The sequence below is a fragment of the Limulus polyphemus genome, unplaced genomic scaffold (assembly GCF_000517525.1).
Source record: "Limulus polyphemus unplaced genomic scaffold, Limulus_polyphemus-2.1.2 Scaffold5427, whole genome shotgun sequence".
NCBI classification, from domain to species: Eukaryota; Metazoa; Arthropoda; class Merostomata; order Xiphosura; family Limulidae; genus Limulus; species Limulus polyphemus.
In genome coordinates this window covers 36,403-55,472 of record NW_013671037.1, presented here as the reverse complement: position 1 = coordinate 55,472, position 19,070 = coordinate 36,403, and the positions used below count along the sequence as shown (strand labels likewise).

Here is a 19,070-nt window from a genome sequence, read left to right as displayed (position 1 = left end):
ATAACCAACTAATTCAAATTAGTGTTTTTTATTATTATTATTTTTGACTATTTCAACTATCTTTTACAAAATAACCAACTAATTCAAATTAGTGTTTTTTATTCTTATTATTTTCGACTATTTCAACTATCTTTTACAAAATAACCAACTAATTCAAATTAGTGTTTTTTATTCTTATTATTTTCGACTATTTCAACTATCTATGTCTAATATGAGAATTATTGATTAGTTGAATGTAATAGATTAAGGAGCCCAATAATAAATGCAAGAAATTTAAACTTAGTAGAAATATTAAGGACTTGGAGGACTGTATGAAATCAAGAGAGCAGGTTCAAAAGGAAGTTAAAAGGGCAAAAACTGTATATGAAAGAGGGTTGACTGAGAGAGTTAAATCAAACAATAAGGAATTCTTTAGGTGTATGATGAGTAAGCAAAATGTTAGGATGGGCATTGGGCCTCTTAAAAATGATAGAGAGGAGGTGTTCTCAGAATTAAACTTATTAAATTATATGTTCTCTTCAGTTTTTACAAAGTAAGATACACGTATTATGGCTCAACCAGAGCACTTCATATTTTTTATAGGTCATTAAGTAGTGGAAGAGTATTAGAAGATTGGAAGTCAGCTAATGTTATTCCAATATTTAAAGAGATGATATACTTTGTTCAGGTAGTTATAGGCCAGTTAGTCTTACATCAGTAATTGGAAAGGTTTTGGAGAGTGTGATTAAAGATGCTTGGCAGAGTCACTTGAAGCAGTTTGATATACTGTCAAAGAGTCAACATGGCTTCACTAAAGGAAATTTTTTTTAACAAATCTTCTGACATTCTTTGAAGATGTTACTGCAAGAGTTAATGAAGGAAATTCTGTGGATTTGGTTTATCTTGATTTTCAAAAAGTGTTTGATAAGGTGCCTCACAAAAGACTGGTTACAAAAATTAAATCTGTAGGTGTGTGGGAAATGTTGTTAAATTGGATAGAAAATTGGCTGGAGAGTAGAAAGCAGAGAGTAGTAATAAATGGAGTTAGATCTGACTAGATCACAATTAAAAGTGGTGTGCCTTAGGGCTCTGTACTGGGTCCTCTACTGTGTATGATCTATATTAATGATATTGACTCTGGAATGTCTAACAAAATTCTGAAGTTTGCAGATGACATTAAGATACAATTGAATTGAAGATGCTGCAGACTTACAGGGAAATTTAAATCATTTGATGCATTGGGCCAATACATGGCAGATGATGTTTAACTATCCAAAATGTATGGTGATGCATGTAGGTTTTCAGAATTCCAATTATTGTTACAATTTAAATGGGGATACATTAAATACTGTGGTTGAAAAAAAAGATATTGGTGCTGTGATAGAAAAATCACTTAAGTGATCTGAACAGTGTATTGTAGCTAGCAATAGGGCTAATAGGCTTTTGGATAGCATCTATAAAAATATTTAATACAAGAGGAGGGATATTATTTCACTGTATAGATCACTTGTAAGGCCTCATTGCGAGTACTGTGTACAGTTTTGGGCTCCCTTCCTCAAGAAGAATATTGAATTGTTGAAGTAGGTTCAGAGAAGAGCCACTAGGATGATACCTGGGATGGTGGGATTGTCATATGAGGAGAGACTAAAATCTCTAAACTTATTTTATCTAGAGAGGAGAAGAGTTAGAGGGGATTTGATTGAGGTGTTTAGGATTATTAAGGGTATTGATAATATAGATCCATCAAACTTTGTGTTTAGTAGTGAAAGCAATAGGACAAGGGGTCATAAGTTCCATTTTTAACAGCATGGGGTCTTCTGCAGTTTAAACAGTATTAATTTTCAAACAGGGATGGTTAGGTTTTTCTAATGAGCTGCCTTCGAGGGTGGTAAGGCAGAAAATTTAACTGAGTTCAAGAAAAGATTGGATGAATACATGAGTAGTAAGGGGTGGTTATAGTTTGGAGCTGGAAGGGACATCCTTGATGGGCTAATAAGCTCCTTTTTGTCCTTTTGAAATTTTATGTATTGAACATGAGACCAGTCTATGGTATGAGATTATTTGTCACAATTTCAGGTAAAGCAGAGCCTATTTTTTATTTACTGATGTCACTTTTGTGTGATTCACTCTAAGCATCAAATTTGTACTGGTTTGTTCTATGTAGAACAGAACGCGTGTGAAGGAACTTTAGAAATACCAAACTTATCTTCTTGTTAAACTTTATGTTTCAATTTAATGACAAAGATGTATGTGGACGGAGTGCTACTGTATTTGATTTATTACATGAGCAATATCTTAGCAAATTGAAAAGATAAGAGGCTCTTGTTTTATATTCTAGCTTGTCAATATCGGTAATTTGAGTTTCTAATTCATACAAAACTATAGACTTAGTATTTTCACTTCAAAAACATCTAATTTGAACTAGTGTTGCATTCAACATACCACGTGACATGCAAAAATTTATGTTTAACTGTGTTTGTAACATTTACTTTTAAATTAAGAAATTAAATAATGTATAATACTAAAATTTGAATTATAATCTACAGTTTGATACCAAACTTATTGACATAGATTCATAGAATAGTAGTACAATAAAATTTTGAATGCAAGTCAACAACTGTGATGACATGACCTTTGATCTGTGACTGGTCTGGAGAGGATTAAACTATATTTTGTCTTTCTGCATTTGTCTCTGTGAAAATCAGTTTCATTTTATGTAACTTACTTCAGAGATAGACTAGTGGGATTATTGGTATGTGATGTAATGCCACTTGATTAGTTAACTAGTTTTCACTTGTGGAGGAGCAGTATATGTGTATAAGAAGCTCGTGTCAAGTTACATCAGTGACAATAGTAGTTGATGGATTGGGTTTGAAAACATTTGAACATCTTTTAAAAGAGTTAAAAAAATTCATTGATGTTTGAAGAAAAAACATGATGTAAGAGAATTGTATATGTATTCTATTTTACATGAAAAATGTTTTTCATATGGCATAGGCAACATAATTTTAATTACTACATCATGTTTTTGTATATTATCAGAAAACAGTTTTCATGTATGAAAGACATATTATTTTTTGTTATATTTTTTTAAAAAAATTAAGTAAAATTTCTACCAAAGTCAATGTGATAGAAGATTCATATGTTATCAGGTTTGGGAAGTTGATAGAGAATTTGTTTTGTCTGAAACACTTTAACATAAAGTGGGTTAGACTGAATAAAGTATGTGATTCTTTGAGTAGGTTTGTATAAATTCCAGCAATCTAGACTAACTTTACTAGCAAAGGAAACATTAATTATTACTTATGAAGAGCTTGAATATATTTTTTTTTTTCATTTATGGGGAAATATAAGAGAGAGAGAGTATGGGAATTTTTATGGATTATTTATAACATGCATGTTTATTTACAGGCTTTCTCTTCTCTGTGGCCAACAAAGCTGGAAAGACTGTGTCAGAAACAGCTAAGCAGCTAAAGAATAGTGTGGGTGAAAGTGTAAGTGCACTTACTTGTAAAGGTTTTTTTATTTTTTGCAGGTGATTCACCAAGAAATGGTAAAACCTCTTTTTATTAAAATATTTTATCAGTCACCATAGTGTGGTAATTACATGTTAAGACAATATTACTGTTGTTAAAGGGCTGAACATTGTTTATGATATGGTACATGACCTCTACTCACATAAATAGCTATTCTTGTTCATTGCTGCCCTCTATATGCAAAAAAATGTTTACTCATGCCACAAGCCTTTTATCTCCCCTCCATTGGAATCAGTCAATTCCAATGCATCTCTCATGCAAATCATCTTGCATCAACCATCCACGAATGATGCATGTGACTTCTGATATTCAATTGTACTGAACTATCTCTTCTCATTTGGCAGTACTCGTGTTCAGACGTTTTTTCTTTTGGTGCTTCTTTGTGTGAATCATTTTTGTAATTTTAATAGTTTAATTTCCAAAATGGAATTTCTTTATTATTTTTGTTCTTTACATTGAAGAAATCTTTTAATTTAACTAAATTTCCTAGTCTTTAAATTTTTTTTCTCGCACTTGCATATGTTATATCACACTTTTGTTTGATTTATATATTTCTAAAATGAATTCTGAGGTTCATGTTCCCAATTTCAGTGTTATACCTCTAGAACTATTTTCACAGGCTGCAGATGGGTGAGACCCATCATTGGACTTCTCTGCTATTATTCATCGTGTGATGGATCATTATATGGGTCAACCTATTTCTCCTGATCTTGCCCCACTAATCCTACTAAACAAGCCGAACCAGTTCGAGCCAATGAAGGTTTGATAGCCTTTTTATGACACCAGATTTTGCAGTGTCTTTTCCTACCCCTCCTGCAGAATCAGCTAAGCCTAATATGGCATTTTTCAACATGATTTCTTAGGTATGTGATGTTTTCTTCCATTCCCTGTTTTTCTATGATTCCTTATTACCTCCATTTTGGCTCTTGTCACCTTCAGCTTTCTCTTGTCTTGAGTTTGTTTGCTGCCTCTTTCTTTTAAGGATTTACATATGGACTTTTTTTTTTGTGATATGTTTTCAATCATGTATCTGAGTCTTTGGAATCATGTATGTAATCTGTGTGTTAACACTACCCTTTCCTCTTTGGTTACAAGTTTGTCGCAGTTGGAGCCACAACAATCCCCCTATACTCTTCCTGTCCTGGTCCTTATTTACCCTTCCTTGTTCCTCCTTCCAGGGTTTTCTCATTTTATTCAATGTTGATGGGCATGTTGCCAAAGTACCTGAGACTAACTAGTCCAGTGGGAGGTTGACTGTATGATTTTGTTACCCTTTGACATTTTTCACTACAGATCCATGGGTTCTTTGGGTTTATTAGAGGGACTTGTCCTACTATTTTTTTCTCCACATCCTTTGTCTCTGGTACCATTTTCCTTCTCCATGACTTGGGATCCTGCCATAAGCCAGCGTCTGTCCGAGACAGTACCAGATAATCTGTCTCAACAGGCCATTGAACTTGTTCATCATCTTTCTCCAGGTTGTTTGTTGTCCTCATGACAAACTGGAGACTGGCAGCCTGTATTAGGTTTGTCTTGCCTCAATCTAATTTTCAGTCTGCCCTGTTTTACCTTGGAGTCATTCCTCACCCTTAGGTGGGCTTTTTCTTGGTTTATAGATGACCACAAGAAATGTCTCAAATGTTTATTTGCATATCCTGATATCTCATCACTCTCAACCCTCTACTCGGTTTGTTCTCCATGAGGTGGCCTATCAGTTTCTTGCACTGACCTTCAGACTTGCTTTGGCCCTGTATGTTTGTTGGGTGGTCAGAGCATTCATTTGTCACTTACATGCTTGTAGGTTGAGCTTTCCTCTTTCCTTGGATGAATGGCTACTGTTAGCTTATTCCACACAGGAATTTGCCTGTTACCCTTATCAGCTGCTCTTGGAGGCAGCTATGGTGGGCTAGTTAATTAAGTTGGAGAAGTCCTTACTGTGACCTATCCAATATCTTGTCCATTTGGGTGTTTTCTTTTTCTACACCCATCTCAGTTGGGTCCACCTTGTTCCTCTTTGACTTCATTTGATGGATTTTTATTTCTATTACAGCTCACAAGGTTCTATTGCTTTTGGGGATGTGATTATCCATGGTCACCCTTATCCCCTTAGGTCAGGCTCTTTCATAGGCTGTTCACGACCAGTGGAATCTCGCAACTGATCCTTTGTCGGCTCTTATTACCCTTCCTTTTACTTGGTCCAACTTGGAGTTTTTTTCAATTCTTGACTCAATCAGACTCAGCCTTCCCCCATTGTACTGTGAGACATACAGCATCTAATCATCTTGACTCTTACTTCTTCTATACTTTCTGCATGAGAAGTTCTATTTCCTTTGGGGACTCTCACAATTTATAGAACATCTTATCCCTCTAGGCCAGATTTACATGAGGCTTCATCAATGGACTTTGAGTGACCAATAGGACATCTCTTACGATCCTCTGTACTCTGTTGTGATATTGCCACCTTCTCTTTTTGAGGATTTGTCTTGATTTCTGAATTGTACCAACATTACATTGGTATCTCGTGACTTTACGGCCTCCAAGGTTTGGTCTCCTGTAGAGTGTACCTTCCACATCAGTACCTGGAACTCTTTGCAGCATTGGGCATGTTCCTGTTTCCCCCCTCATCTTGTGGATCTCTGACAATTCCATAGTCCTTTCCTATATTGACCATCAAAGTAGTGCTTGCTCTAGGGATCTTTGTCTGCCATGTCCTGGGGGCTTTGAAATTAGTGTCAATTCAACTCTGTTGACCAGACAGGATTCTTCCTATGGAGTGGTCACTCCATTATCAGGTCTTTAATTGGATTGTTTCCACTTGGGCATGCCAATGATCGATGCCTTTGTCACTCCACCCAGTATCAAACATCCTCTCCTCTAGTCCCTGCTACCTCGCTGATCTGGCTGTGGATACCCTCAGACAAGACTGGTGTCATCTCATTCTTTGTTTACCCTCATCTTTGCCTTCATCCATATGTCTTGGTATTGATTTGCAACAGTCTTTGTCAGTTTCTGTTGATTACACTCTTTTGGCTGACTCAGTGTTGGTTTCTTCTTCTCCACAGACTGATATCCAGAGCAGCTCTTTCTTTACCTCTGTTGCAATTAGTCTTGTTTTAATCTCGTACATATCTCTTTCATCTGGGAGTATCATCCCATTGTCTTCACATGTGGATTTGTCTGGTCCCTTGCTTGCCAGTTAGGTTTCTTTAACTGAGTGGCTCTTATTTAATTCTGTTTGTGTCACCTTTCTACTCTGTTAATAAGTGGCATGTTTTTTGCTGCTGATTTATCTGCCATTCTTTACTAATGTACCATCCTACTGTTGCTTATTTTTTAGTCTTCTTTGCTTTGTTGTTTGACTAAGGATTGTCAGTTTCTACCATTGCATACTATCAGGTGGCTTTGTTGTCTACCTTTTGCCTTTTTCACTATGGTTCTATCTTTTCCTTCCCCTGTTCTTTCTGCCTTGTTCTGGTCCTTACTAATTCATTGTACCCCCATACAGTTCCTTTGCTCTTACCCAAGCTCTGTCTGAACCCTTGGCTGCTTATTACTTATAACATCTCTCCTTTAATCCTATATCCTTCCCTTTTGTGGTCATCACAGATCTGATCTTTATTAATTGGATGCCTCCTGTGCTTTGTTTTACAGATCTTCCTTAATTAAATCCTCATTTCATCCTAAGACATGGGTGGCTCGTAAGACGAATTGTACCTTTTCTTCCATATCTCTTCCGTCTATTTTAGCATTCTATGATCACACTGATCACCTTTTGTGTCCAGGTGAGGCAGTCAAGTGTTAATTGGCACACACAGTTCCTTTTTCAAGTTCCCTCAATCATGTATTGTTGCTATGGGACAATTCTTTTTCCATATGTCTCTCATCCTCAATACTTACTGTATGGATTCATCAGTTCCTCTGAATCCTCTATTTCTTCCTTGATGGAGATGTTTGTAGGCTGTATCACATCTCTCTACATCAAATCTGCCACATAACTCACTTTATGGCCTTGCACTTTTATTGATTCTTGAATGAGATCATCCAGGCTGGAATGCAGACTATGTCCAACACCTGTGTCTCCTGTTATCTCCACCATCTGGTGGTTTTGTCTCCATCTGGATTTCACGTTTCTCCATTCACCATACCCTAATCTACTCATTGTCTTTGATGGGTAAGTTCTCATTCACAAGGCATAATTACTTCCTTAACTCTGCAAAGAACCAGTAGTAATGGAAAGTGTTTAACCCATCCATCCTGCTCCTAAAGTGACCACTGTTGAAATGGGGTTTTTCTGGAAAAACACTGCTGTGGTGTACATACTTCAAAATCCATTCCAAACTATACCTTCCATGGAAAAAGCCAACACCGAAGAAGTGTCTGTCCACTTTCCTGGCTTGTACATGTCAGCTTTTCAAATTATGTTTCATGGTGACCCATTGAACTATTGTACTTTTGCAGGTCAAATACTTTTATGATGCTTGGGACCGGACATCTCTCTTGTGTCTCCCCAGTGTAAATCCCACTCCCCGGTCTTCGGGTGGAGCACAAGAAACCCTTGTCATTCCCAGTTCCTAGTCACTGGGATGGTTAACTAGGAGAGTTCTTCACCAGTTGTAAGATCCTTCTGGAGATAGTTTGAGTAAGCAGCAGAGTATGGTGGGAAATAGGGCAGGGGTATCATTGTAGTTCAGATCACCCCTAATATGTAGTATGGTAATATCCTCATGGTTTCTGCCAGCCAGATGAGGCTAAGTGTTCTCTATGGTGATTAAATTGTACAACAGTAAACATACCAAACTGTATGGTGTGATTATTGGCCTAGCCAGACTAAACCGTTTGTCCATTCAACCTGTTGTGTGTAAAAGCTTGGTTAGTCATGTATTTTTCTCCCATACCTACAACACATCAACTCATTTTGCTCTTTTCCTTATAGAGAACTGTTCACAATTTATGGTAACAATTTGCATATTCTATTTACTTGTTGCATGCCATATTCATTTTAGATTTCCCCACATTCCTGTCTGCAGATAGTTCTTCTACGGGATTTAGATTCTGGTATACTGTGGTTCGAATTCCAACCCTACTAGTTTTTTCTCTGTTTGGTTGTGCTCCTACCATTTTTGGTCCTTGTATGTGACAACTATTTTCACACTGGGCAAAGAGTATACATGGTACAGAAGTGGTGCAGTCTCATGTGTTCTTCTCCCTATGGGGATCATACTTCATAGGTGTTCTGTGGATGCTTTTGAAGGATACTTATTTTTTTCCCTCAACTGGTCCCTCCACCTATTCAATGGGGTTTTTTAGCTATACATGTGAGAAGAGGTAATGTACTGTATTGGAAGTTATTATTTTCCTATACTGAAAATATATTTCTGATAGGTACCTACTCCTTCAAACCCTTCCTCCACACTGAAAGCCATTGCTTTCTTTTCTGTCTAATCTCAAAGTGATAGTTTGGTAGAATCAAATAAAGTGAGTCACATTCGTCAGGAGGGTGTGTTGCACTCCTGTTGGTGGAGGGTTGCCACATGATGATTTACATGTTAGATGCACTTGAACGACATTGATCGTGAGGTATGTGGGAGTTCAAGGCTTATGCCATGAGAAGAAATATTTTACATATAGAGGGCAGCACTGAATGAGAACAGCTATATATGTGATAGGAGGTAAGTACCTGTCAGAAATCTATTTTCAGCATAGGAAAATAATAATAACTTTATCAGGTTGTATTTGCATCTTCTTGTTTCTCATGCTTCATATATGAAACAAAATTAGAATTTTCATTTTTTAATTAGTAACAGATATTGTCCCAAGCTTTAAAGCTACAAGTGCTCTAAAAAACTTGATCTTTTAACAAGATGACCAAAAATGCTGAACAAAACTTTGTACTTCATTTATAAATTCAAAAGTAAATCTAATTGTGTGTGTGATACAACATGTTCAACAAATAAGATACATGTGTATGTTTAAGTTTTTTTATATAAAGGTTATTTATTTCTATTCTAAGGATACTTCAGAAAGCATGACTTGATGGAAAAAAAGTGTTAAATATTAGTCTTGGTGAAGGCAAATCTGAGTTAATGCTATCAAGGCAAACTCTCACTAAAAGTAAACAATGATATTTATAGAGCTGAAAATTATATTTTTTATTTATCTTCATACCAAATATTATTAAAACAGGTGGGCAAAAACAACAAAAAAAAGATTGTTAAGTAGGAACTGTTAACTGCAAACACACACAAATATGCACGCACTGCTCTCAGAAAGTGATTTTTGTGTATGTATTAGTTCATGATATCACAATTATTGTAACATATCTGCACTGTCAGAAAATCTAGAATTTTCTATGTGTGAACTTACATTTAAAATATGTTTTTCATTTGTAGAGTCTGATGGGGGACAAAGAACCTTCCAAAAAGTTTAATTATTCAAGTCTTCAAGACACTTCTATACTTCCATGGGTTGGGTGTGAAGATGAAGAAATGGTGAAAGAGCAGATTTTGTCTTTGTCTCAGGTAGTGTAATTGTTGTGTCATTATTCATCATGTTTTGTCACAGTATTCAAGTAAATTTATTTCATCTGATAGAAATATTCTCATTTTACTTGCTCTTGTCCATCTATTTTAAGAGATAAACTTTGATTTATTGTCTCAGATATGGATATTTTATTATATACAACATGATGTATTTTCTATGTGTAAAAGATATAACTGATCTAACATGAATTTTTACAGGCACCTTTTCACACACACACAATGTAAACATTTTGTTCTAGAACATTTTAACTTTCTACCTTGATACATTAACTATTAATATTAAAATAAATACCTTGTTTCAAATACTTTATGCATATTTGACACTCGGTTTTCACTGATTTTAAAAGAGATATTTTTATTGTTTTTTTTTATTATGTTATTCAAAAATGCTTAAAGGATGTAAATAATTGGTTTCTTCCAATCACAAAACTTTGTAAGAATTATATGTATGCTGTCACCTTTGCAAATGCTAAGTGGAAGAAGATCACTTCTTTTTGAAAAAATTATCATTTCTTAATTTAAAGGTTTTTACTTGTATAGACTCAGCTTTCAAATGTTGGTTGTAGGAAAAGTATGAAGTAAATGTAGCACAGAATAATAAACAGTTAAAACATATTTAATGGAATTATGTTGAAATATAATAGAGCCACTTGCAAATGTTGATTCTACTATTACATTGGTGCTTACTGTACCTTATAGCTCATAAGCTGAAACTGAGAGTATTTCTCCTTCCTCAAAAAGAAAATAACCTTACTCTGTAATGTTTCTATGAAGCAAAACTTTTATGTTGAACCTAAAGCCTTAACAAGAAAAAAACACAGGCCTCTAATAAAAATAGAAGCTTTGCATCAGCTTTGTCACGTTTCACCTGTATGATATTCAATTTCTCTAACTAGTCAAAATCAACAAGTTTCATTGTATTGTTTAATATTAGCAAAATATAGTAAAATAGTCCTGACAACTTTCATCAGAACTTTCAAAGTTCGGAAAAAGTATAATCTCATTGTACAGGATCATCAGTGACAGCATCATGGTAATGCAGACTGGCTTTTTTGCCAGCCAATGAAAGTGTACCTGTTTATAACGTGTTCTCAACTTAAATATTGTGCTACTGTGAAAGCCACTATCACTGCATTGATGTCTACCCATATAAGCACTAGCTAAAAGATCAATCTTGGCCGCAGCTTGCAGCATATCAAAGTGAAGCATGACTATCACAGAGCCTTGAATAGACACATATAATCTCTAGTATTATGTTGACATTTAGACTTGGGAAACGCTGATAAAAAAAAAATTATCCAGATGTGAGGACTGAAGGACACCAGAAAATGTCACAAGCTTCAGCCTTAAATTGTGGTTTTTGAAATGTCAGTGAGGTGTTAATCTGTGTTTTTATATACACGGGCAATATACAGATATGTATTTTGAATGAGAGATCTGCTTTAAAAAATTGCAAAATTTTTTGTAAGTGCAAGGTCTGACAGTTCTTGTGTAGCTTTGCACAAAATCTTTAAAAAACAAAGTGTATGAAAGGGTGTTGGGCAAAAATGTAAAGATCAAAATTTTTAAAGCTAATAAAGGTGATGCTTTTGAGTGTAACAAATCAGAGAACTTCATATTTTTTCTGAAATCTATGTGATATTTTTGTGGCTTGTCGTTGCAGAATAGTGTTTATTTTGGGCAGTTAAAGATCATCGAACAAGTTCATTTCTTTTTGAAGCACATATTTTCCTTTTAGAAAACAGTTAATGTTTTATAGATTTGTATTCTTGAGAGCTGTGCTTTTAACAGAAAACACCTATGAGTGGCTGTGAGTGATATTTAACATTTAATCATATCCTACTGCTAGCTTACCAGTATAACATGCGAGATATTATTATGTTAACAAAATAAACTTTTGGACTAATTCCTTAATCTATTTATTAAATGCAAGCAATTGTGTTACTATGTACAAAATCATTTTGTTAAATTCCTTAAGGTTATTCTTATTATTATTATCCTTACACAACTTGATGTAGTAATCCATTGTGAAAATATTCACTTTAGCATTTAGCAGGTAAATTATAGTACTTCATCAAATTCTGTAATATTATTTCTTTTAGAATATTTTAATTATTTTGTGATTCACTTTGAGTTAACTATATTTATAAAGATTAAAAAATCTATAAACTTGACCTAGACTTGTTTAATTTTTTGAAATCAGAAAGTTTTCATTGTCAATTTTTTATCCTGAAAGTTTAATTTCAAATCAGTGTTGATTTTGTTTCTAAATAAAATGTTTCAGGTAATGATTATTTTACAATACATGGGGTATTTCTTAAGGAGCATTACTGAAAAGTACCATTGTCCTGATTTACTGAGTATGTGTTCAGAAAAATAGCTGAAATACAAAGCCTCATATCAGATGCATGACAAATATGTTACAAACAATTTAACACTTATTTTTGCACAGTTTAAATAAGTAATTGTTGGCATGAAATTGCTAACACCTTTTAAATTACTTTTATTAGTTCCTGTTTAAGAATTTTCAATCTTTGCATTGTGTTTATTTAGAAATAAATTACTAGTTTTATCATAAGTCTTCTAGTATGTGTATAGATAGCATTATGTAACATTTACTGTTAAAAGTTCTTGTAGTTAAAGAAAGAGGTCTGGAGAGAATATAGTAAAAAGCTGCCCTTACTTTTCCAGGATAAGAAGAATTTCTTACGTAGCCCTCCCTCTGGTGCTCAGTTCAACTATGACCATGATAGTTTTCTTCCTATAGTCAAAGCATTAATTGAAAATGATCCAAATTTGGAGAGCATGAAGCAGGATTTGGTTCCAAAATTGTAAGTTGCTGGTATAAAATTAAAACTAGTGTGTCAATACCAGTCTTGGTCTATATAGCATCCATACTGAAAAACTTCCTATAACCTCAACTTTACCATCTATCAGTACAGTAAGTTTACTGATAATTAGATAGCAGAATGCTTCTAAAATAAGCTATATACCATTCAATTCTTTCTGAAGATTGTAGGTACAAAATGAAAGTGAAAGTTTTGCAAATCTAAACTTATTGTAACAATTTAATTTTAAAAATGTCCTTCAACAATAAGTGTTCCAAGAACAACAAATATAAAAATAGGAGTAAAATGCTTGTTATAAGCCTTTTGAAATTTCAATCCATAAAAGATTTAAAGTGAGTGACATGTTCAGATGGTAAGTTCTGTTCATGTATACATAAAAACATTGTTGAAACTACATTGACTGGCCTCTTTATTTAGGACTCACACCTGGTATTGAATCGCACTGGATCTTGCCACATAATAATCTGGAATCAACAGACAATTGATTTCATAAGATACCAGAAGGTGTTTTATGTAAATGTAGCTCACTAATTAAGGAATATGACCTATAGTTGGTCCACAGATGTTGACAAAAGGTAAGGAATATGACCTACAGTTGGTCCACAGATGTTGACAAGAGGTTAAAGTGAAGTGTGAAATGACTAAGTTCTTCATAGATAATTAACTTTGCTTAATTAAGCTTTGATAATTTTTATGGTGTAAAGGATGACTGAAGTCATTTTCTTGTTCTTTGGATCAATTTTGGATAATACAAGCACAGTTGATTGTTGCATTAATTTTTGGAAGAGATTTTGTGTATTAGGGTTCAGCATTTTGAGATGAAAATAATTGACAACATCATTCCAGTACACAGATTGTTATTCACCTTTCTCAAAAAATGAAAAGAACAGAATGTACCTCACACACCATTATATCATCTTCAGTAGCCTAAAAACAAGAGCAAAGTCAAATGCATAATATAGTTTTCTCTGTATTTTTACTTTTCTACCAGTACTGAACAAGGTGTATTGCAACCAATCAGACCACTTCGATGCTTCCAGTCATTCATTGTGCATATTTTTTGCAAAAAATAGAATGTTTTGTGATGTGTCAGGTGGTTGGTTGAGCTCTTATCATGATTACCTTGTAAGACAATGGATACAGAAATATGATTTCTCCAGCTTTCAGTGTGGTACGAGTATGAGTACTTATTTATTAGAAAAGTCTCCAACTTATGGTGGGATATGAAAGTGAGTATTTATTATATTTATTAGAAGTTTGTACCAGAGACTTATCTGGCTATATTCTTCAAGCCAGGTGAGCAAGTACCTGAAAGTTCCAGTAGGTGGCTGGAATGCCAATGACAACCTTGATTTTTATGAATATGATTAACTGCTCAGTCAGCAGTTAGAAAAGTTGCTGACTAGTACAATTACTTACTGAAAGGAAATGACAGTTTTTACTTTCCAAGCTATTAAGTGATCTTAACTTGCAATGTAGACACTAAATTGTGTGATATATCTATTTGATCATCACACTTAGGACAATTGTTGATCAAGCGTGGTTGGCTGAAAGGGCTCTATGATCCTTAGTTTCGAAGCTATTAGGTGGCTTTATGTGGAAGAATGTGTTGACTCAGTTCTTCAATAACTACTTGATTAGGATGGTCATGTAATTGAAAGATCAGTGACTGAAAATTGATAGCATTCCTTGTTTTCTGAGCTACAAGGTGGTATTTCATGGTGCAATTTGTGAACTAGATTGTATGATTTTACACTCCAGCTAGGATGGCTGTTTGATTGAGAAACCAACTGCTGAAAAAGTATTGTGACCCTTGTTTTCTGAGTGATCGAGAATAGTTTACTTTGACAAAATATGGAGATGACCATTTGATAACCCCAAGCTGGGACAATTGTTGGTCGAGAATCGAATGATAGAAAGGGCTGTGTGACCCTTGCTTTCCAAACAAGTGAGGGATTTTCCATTGTGAAATGGTAGTCCAATGTTTCATGAATATCACATTCCCTTATAAGAATAGCAGCATTTCTTTGAATAGTCTGCAGGCTTTTCAAGAGAAAAGACTATTATCAGTACGTAAGTGTATATAACTCCTTCACGTGCAGTGAGAGAGTTATATTTTGCACAAGATCAGAAAGTGGATTGGATGACTGTAAATTTCAGTTTAATATGTTTCATTAATAATGTTATCTATACTTGTTTTACTATGATGCCAACTAATATGAATGTATTGTCTTGTGTAAGACAATACTATGTCCTATTGGTCCATGGTTAGCAGCAGTTGTGAACAGTAAATGCCCATTTACTGTTGACTCTTGTATTTAGCCACAGTTGAATTCAAGGTGTATTGATATACAAGGTAGTGACAAAGTAAAAATTAATTATGGTAATGGAAATCTGCTAAGAATTATTTATGTCATATAGTTTGTAAAAAACAGATAATTTTTGCCACTCACAGATGGATATACCATACTGTACTGTGCTTACTGATTGGTATTTTTGAAAGTTGTCCATATAGGTTACTATGGTAATGATGCACATGCCTGAGGTGGTTTGCTGAAAGCTACTGGTGTATGTGATAGTGTGTGGATGTTGGGGACATTCATTCTTGAGTGCTGTTGGGCACAAAATGCATCAGTCACTGAGAACATAATAAGAGAACAGCCTTTGAATGAGAACACAAGAATTTGTTTAGAATGTCAAAGCCTTAAACTGTGAAGTTATTGGTTACTCGCCTGCCAGACATTACTTAAAGAAACAGTGGGTCTGTTTTTTTTGTTTTTTTTCACTAATAAGCCTGTCAGAGTTTTTTTTTTTGTTTTTCACATTTAAGTATTCAGCAGTTATTGGATTTTATGGAAAGAGATGAGAGAAATTTATATTTCACATGTACTGGCAGGGACATTTCAATTAATTTTAATTAAAATGTGAATGAGTAAAGTGAAATCTTCTGAGGAAAGTAAGATTCATAAATAGTATTACAAAGCATAACAAAGGTGAACTTGGTGTACCCAGTGTTTTATTTTATTACTAGCACTGTAGCAGAGACCTGCAAAACTCTTGCTGTCAAATTAGTCTCTTTATTGCTACAGCACTTTGTTAAATACAGGATTTTAAGAAAAAACAAAATAATTCCACTTGTCTTAGGCCTAACATTAGTTAAGCTTTTATTATGTACAACCTATGTTTGATAAAAAGATAAATTATTACAGTAACTTGTGTACATTTTTTGCTTTAGTTTAGTTAGGGCTAAACTTTACCTTACTTAATACTGTCAGTAAATATACTTGCAAAGTAATTCCACAACCTAACATTAGACTTTTAAAAATTTTGATAAATGTTTAATATGTTGTTTATAAAATGTCTACCAAAATATATTTGCATCTGTATTTTGTTTAAATCCATTAAAATGAACTCTAAGTGCATACACATTTAGATAGTAAGGTGTGAGCAAATTTTAAGGAGAGACAGAAACTGAATATTATTGTAACAGATGTGAAATATTTTTGATCATACAAATTGAAAGATTTCTGATTCTATACATAAATCTCAAAATTTCTGTTTATTTGTTTGCTTGCTTGCTTGTTTGTTTGTCTACCGTGCTCACTGCACAGGTCACACTTCCCTGACCTGATGGTGAGCAAAACAACAATTTTTCGTTGATATATGCATCTATCATCTGCTAGCCAAACCAGTAATTTTACACGAATGAATTATATGCAGACTTGACATTTTTTGGTAAGTTTGAGTTAACATTTAATTTAGAATATAGCATTATAAGCCTATTTAGTTATAAATCATTAACTATACATCAATATTTAACCTCACACAGAAAAGAAATGTATGCAGAATTAGAATGTTGTGTGGGAAAAAGCAAACAGTAGGCCTAGTCTACCATAAAATAGACTATGTCAAAAGAATAAGGCTTACATTATAATACTTATTGTGTAAAATAAGATTAAAGTCAAGTCAGCGAATGTATTTTATTCTACTTTTTTGTTGTCCGGGTGATTCAATACCTGGAAGTGGATTTTTTTTCTTTTGTTATATTATAAAGTACAATATTGCAGTTTGTTTGTAGTATATTTCATACATCAATGACATAATGTGAATACAATATCACATTCATAAAAAAATTTAAGTTTACATTAAAGTAAATTCAACATAATATTACATACATATTTACATTTGAAATTTTAATATTTGAGGAGGGATGGGGAGAATAGAGCTAGGCTCATGCTGTTTGCCAGATTGGGTACTCGTACGTGTACAAGATAATCTAAATATTCTCCATAAGGGCCTATTTGCCAGTGAAGGAAAAACAAAAAACATCATTATTAAGAAAACCCTGATTTAAAACAGGCTTGTAGTTTATTTTCAAAAATCAAACCTACGGTGGTTGTTTTTTCATAAATTCACAAAATTATTTTTTATCTATTAAAATATGGAATGGGGAAACAGAGAGAGTAGGTTTTTGTTTAGGAAACCTAGATAATACTGCTAGTAAGTTATAATACATGAAAATGCACTGTGCACGTAATACTGGAAATGGGAAGTAGCTCCTTCATGCAAGATACAGGTGTCAATAAATTTCCAGAAGAATCTGGCAGTGTTTGATCTCAGTTGGTTATTGCTCTGGGTATCTGCTGTGAGTCTTGCTCCTCTATTTTTTTCCTACCAGACCTGGGCTCTGTTTCTATAATGCCCAAATGTTAGTAAAATAATGTAGCAGGGTTACAGGATATCTGTGGACCATCATTACGGCTGTGTCAATCTGGGAGATCACAGCTGAAGTTTAGGTCAAGCTCGAGAACCCAGGATGCTTTCATTGACTGAGTTGTCCACAGATAGTACAGATCATGTTTGAAAGGCTCACATATAGAAGCCTCTAGAAACAGAGCTTGACCACAAGTTTATTTTTGGATTTTTGCAATTTGTCTTGAAGGAAATTTTAGAATGAAGTACTTTTGTAACTGGAACATTAAGACTGTAACCCACACATTTTTTTTTACTCTTTTTATCTATGTTTTCAATTCTGACTTTTTCTATTTAAGAGCAACCTCTTGACCCTTTTGGCTATCTTCCTTTTTTTCATATGCCATTTGGAGTATTCTCTGTTGTTGCTTATTATTTTCCATACTGCTGCATGAATCATGGAAGAAACTAATGGTGAATCATTTCCTTTTTGACTTTTCTGATGCATTGCTTTCCATGCCTGGGTCAAGTTTTACTTTTATGTCAACAGAGCCTATGGATAAAGACAAATTGCTAGAGTGTGTTTCCAACATGTAAGCTCTGAAGGCCTCTACTTTAGGGTTAGTCTTCTGGAACATCAGAACTTGGCACCTGCTGACTCATTATCAGTGGTCTTGAACATGGAACCAGGGAGTTTGGATTCAGACAAGCTTATAATGTCCAGTATGCTAGCCATCCATCCAATTCATCCCATGCTGGATCAACCCACCTTGGAGTGAATGAGTGGACTAAATCCAAGTCATTGAAAACCAAGTCAAGATCAAAGGATAAGATGGTGATGGAGCTCTGGGAGAAAGTCTACAAGTGCCCCATTGGAGGGTATTTCATGCCACAAAACAATTGCCATTTAATGTTTATCCACCTCAATCAGAAACCATCACATCATTCATCCTGGTAAGACCTTCCTAGACCTCATAGCTCTAGAGGTAAGGATGGAGAAAATAGTGTTACCCACAGAACTCTTGACTGAGGTAAAAGAGCATCTTTTGTTCCATCAAGTGGCAATCTTAAAGTTTCATTCTAAAGAACAAGCAGCCAGGTTCTTGCCTGGGGGTTGTATATTTGCAAGGAATGCCATCTGCTGAAGTAGAGAGAGATGCCAGAAGTGGAGGAAGATGTACATTGGCTTTGGAAAGATCTGATGCATACTTAGAACATTCTTCCAAGAGCCAGAGAGATGATATTTCACAAGACTGCCATACACATCAAAAATCCATGGCTGTGTTGGAGGCTTTGCTGTCAGAGCACCTTTAGGTTAGCTCTAGTGTCCCTCCTAAATATTGGCCAACTTTTATATATGTAGTCATATAAGTAAATTTTTTCATTTATCTTTGTACAGTGCACATATGTGCATATTTTATTATTTTTAAGTTTTTTAAATTCAAAGTCCTTGTGTAATATATATATATATATAT

The 19,070-nt window shown here is 34.4% G+C and overlaps 1 protein-coding gene across 2 annotated transcripts in view; it reads left to right on the top strand.

Moving 5' to 3' along the window:
* LOC106472572 (synapse-associated protein of 47 kDa-like) overlaps positions 1-19,070 on the top strand; it is a 50,496-nt gene that overhangs the window by 4,341 nt on the left and 27,085 nt on the right. For both annotated transcript variants that reach the window (XR_002613486.1, XM_013933225.2), the window contains exons 2-4: positions 3,391-3,473; positions 9,905-10,033; positions 12,746-12,885. Coding sequence is in view for 1 of the 2 variants with exons in the window: in XM_013933225.2 (XP_013788679.1) it covers positions 3,391-3,473; positions 9,905-10,033; positions 12,746-12,885 (352 nt within the window). In the remaining variant the exon portion in view is untranslated. The remainder of the gene's footprint in view (positions 1-3,390; positions 3,474-9,904; positions 10,034-12,745; positions 12,886-19,070) is intronic.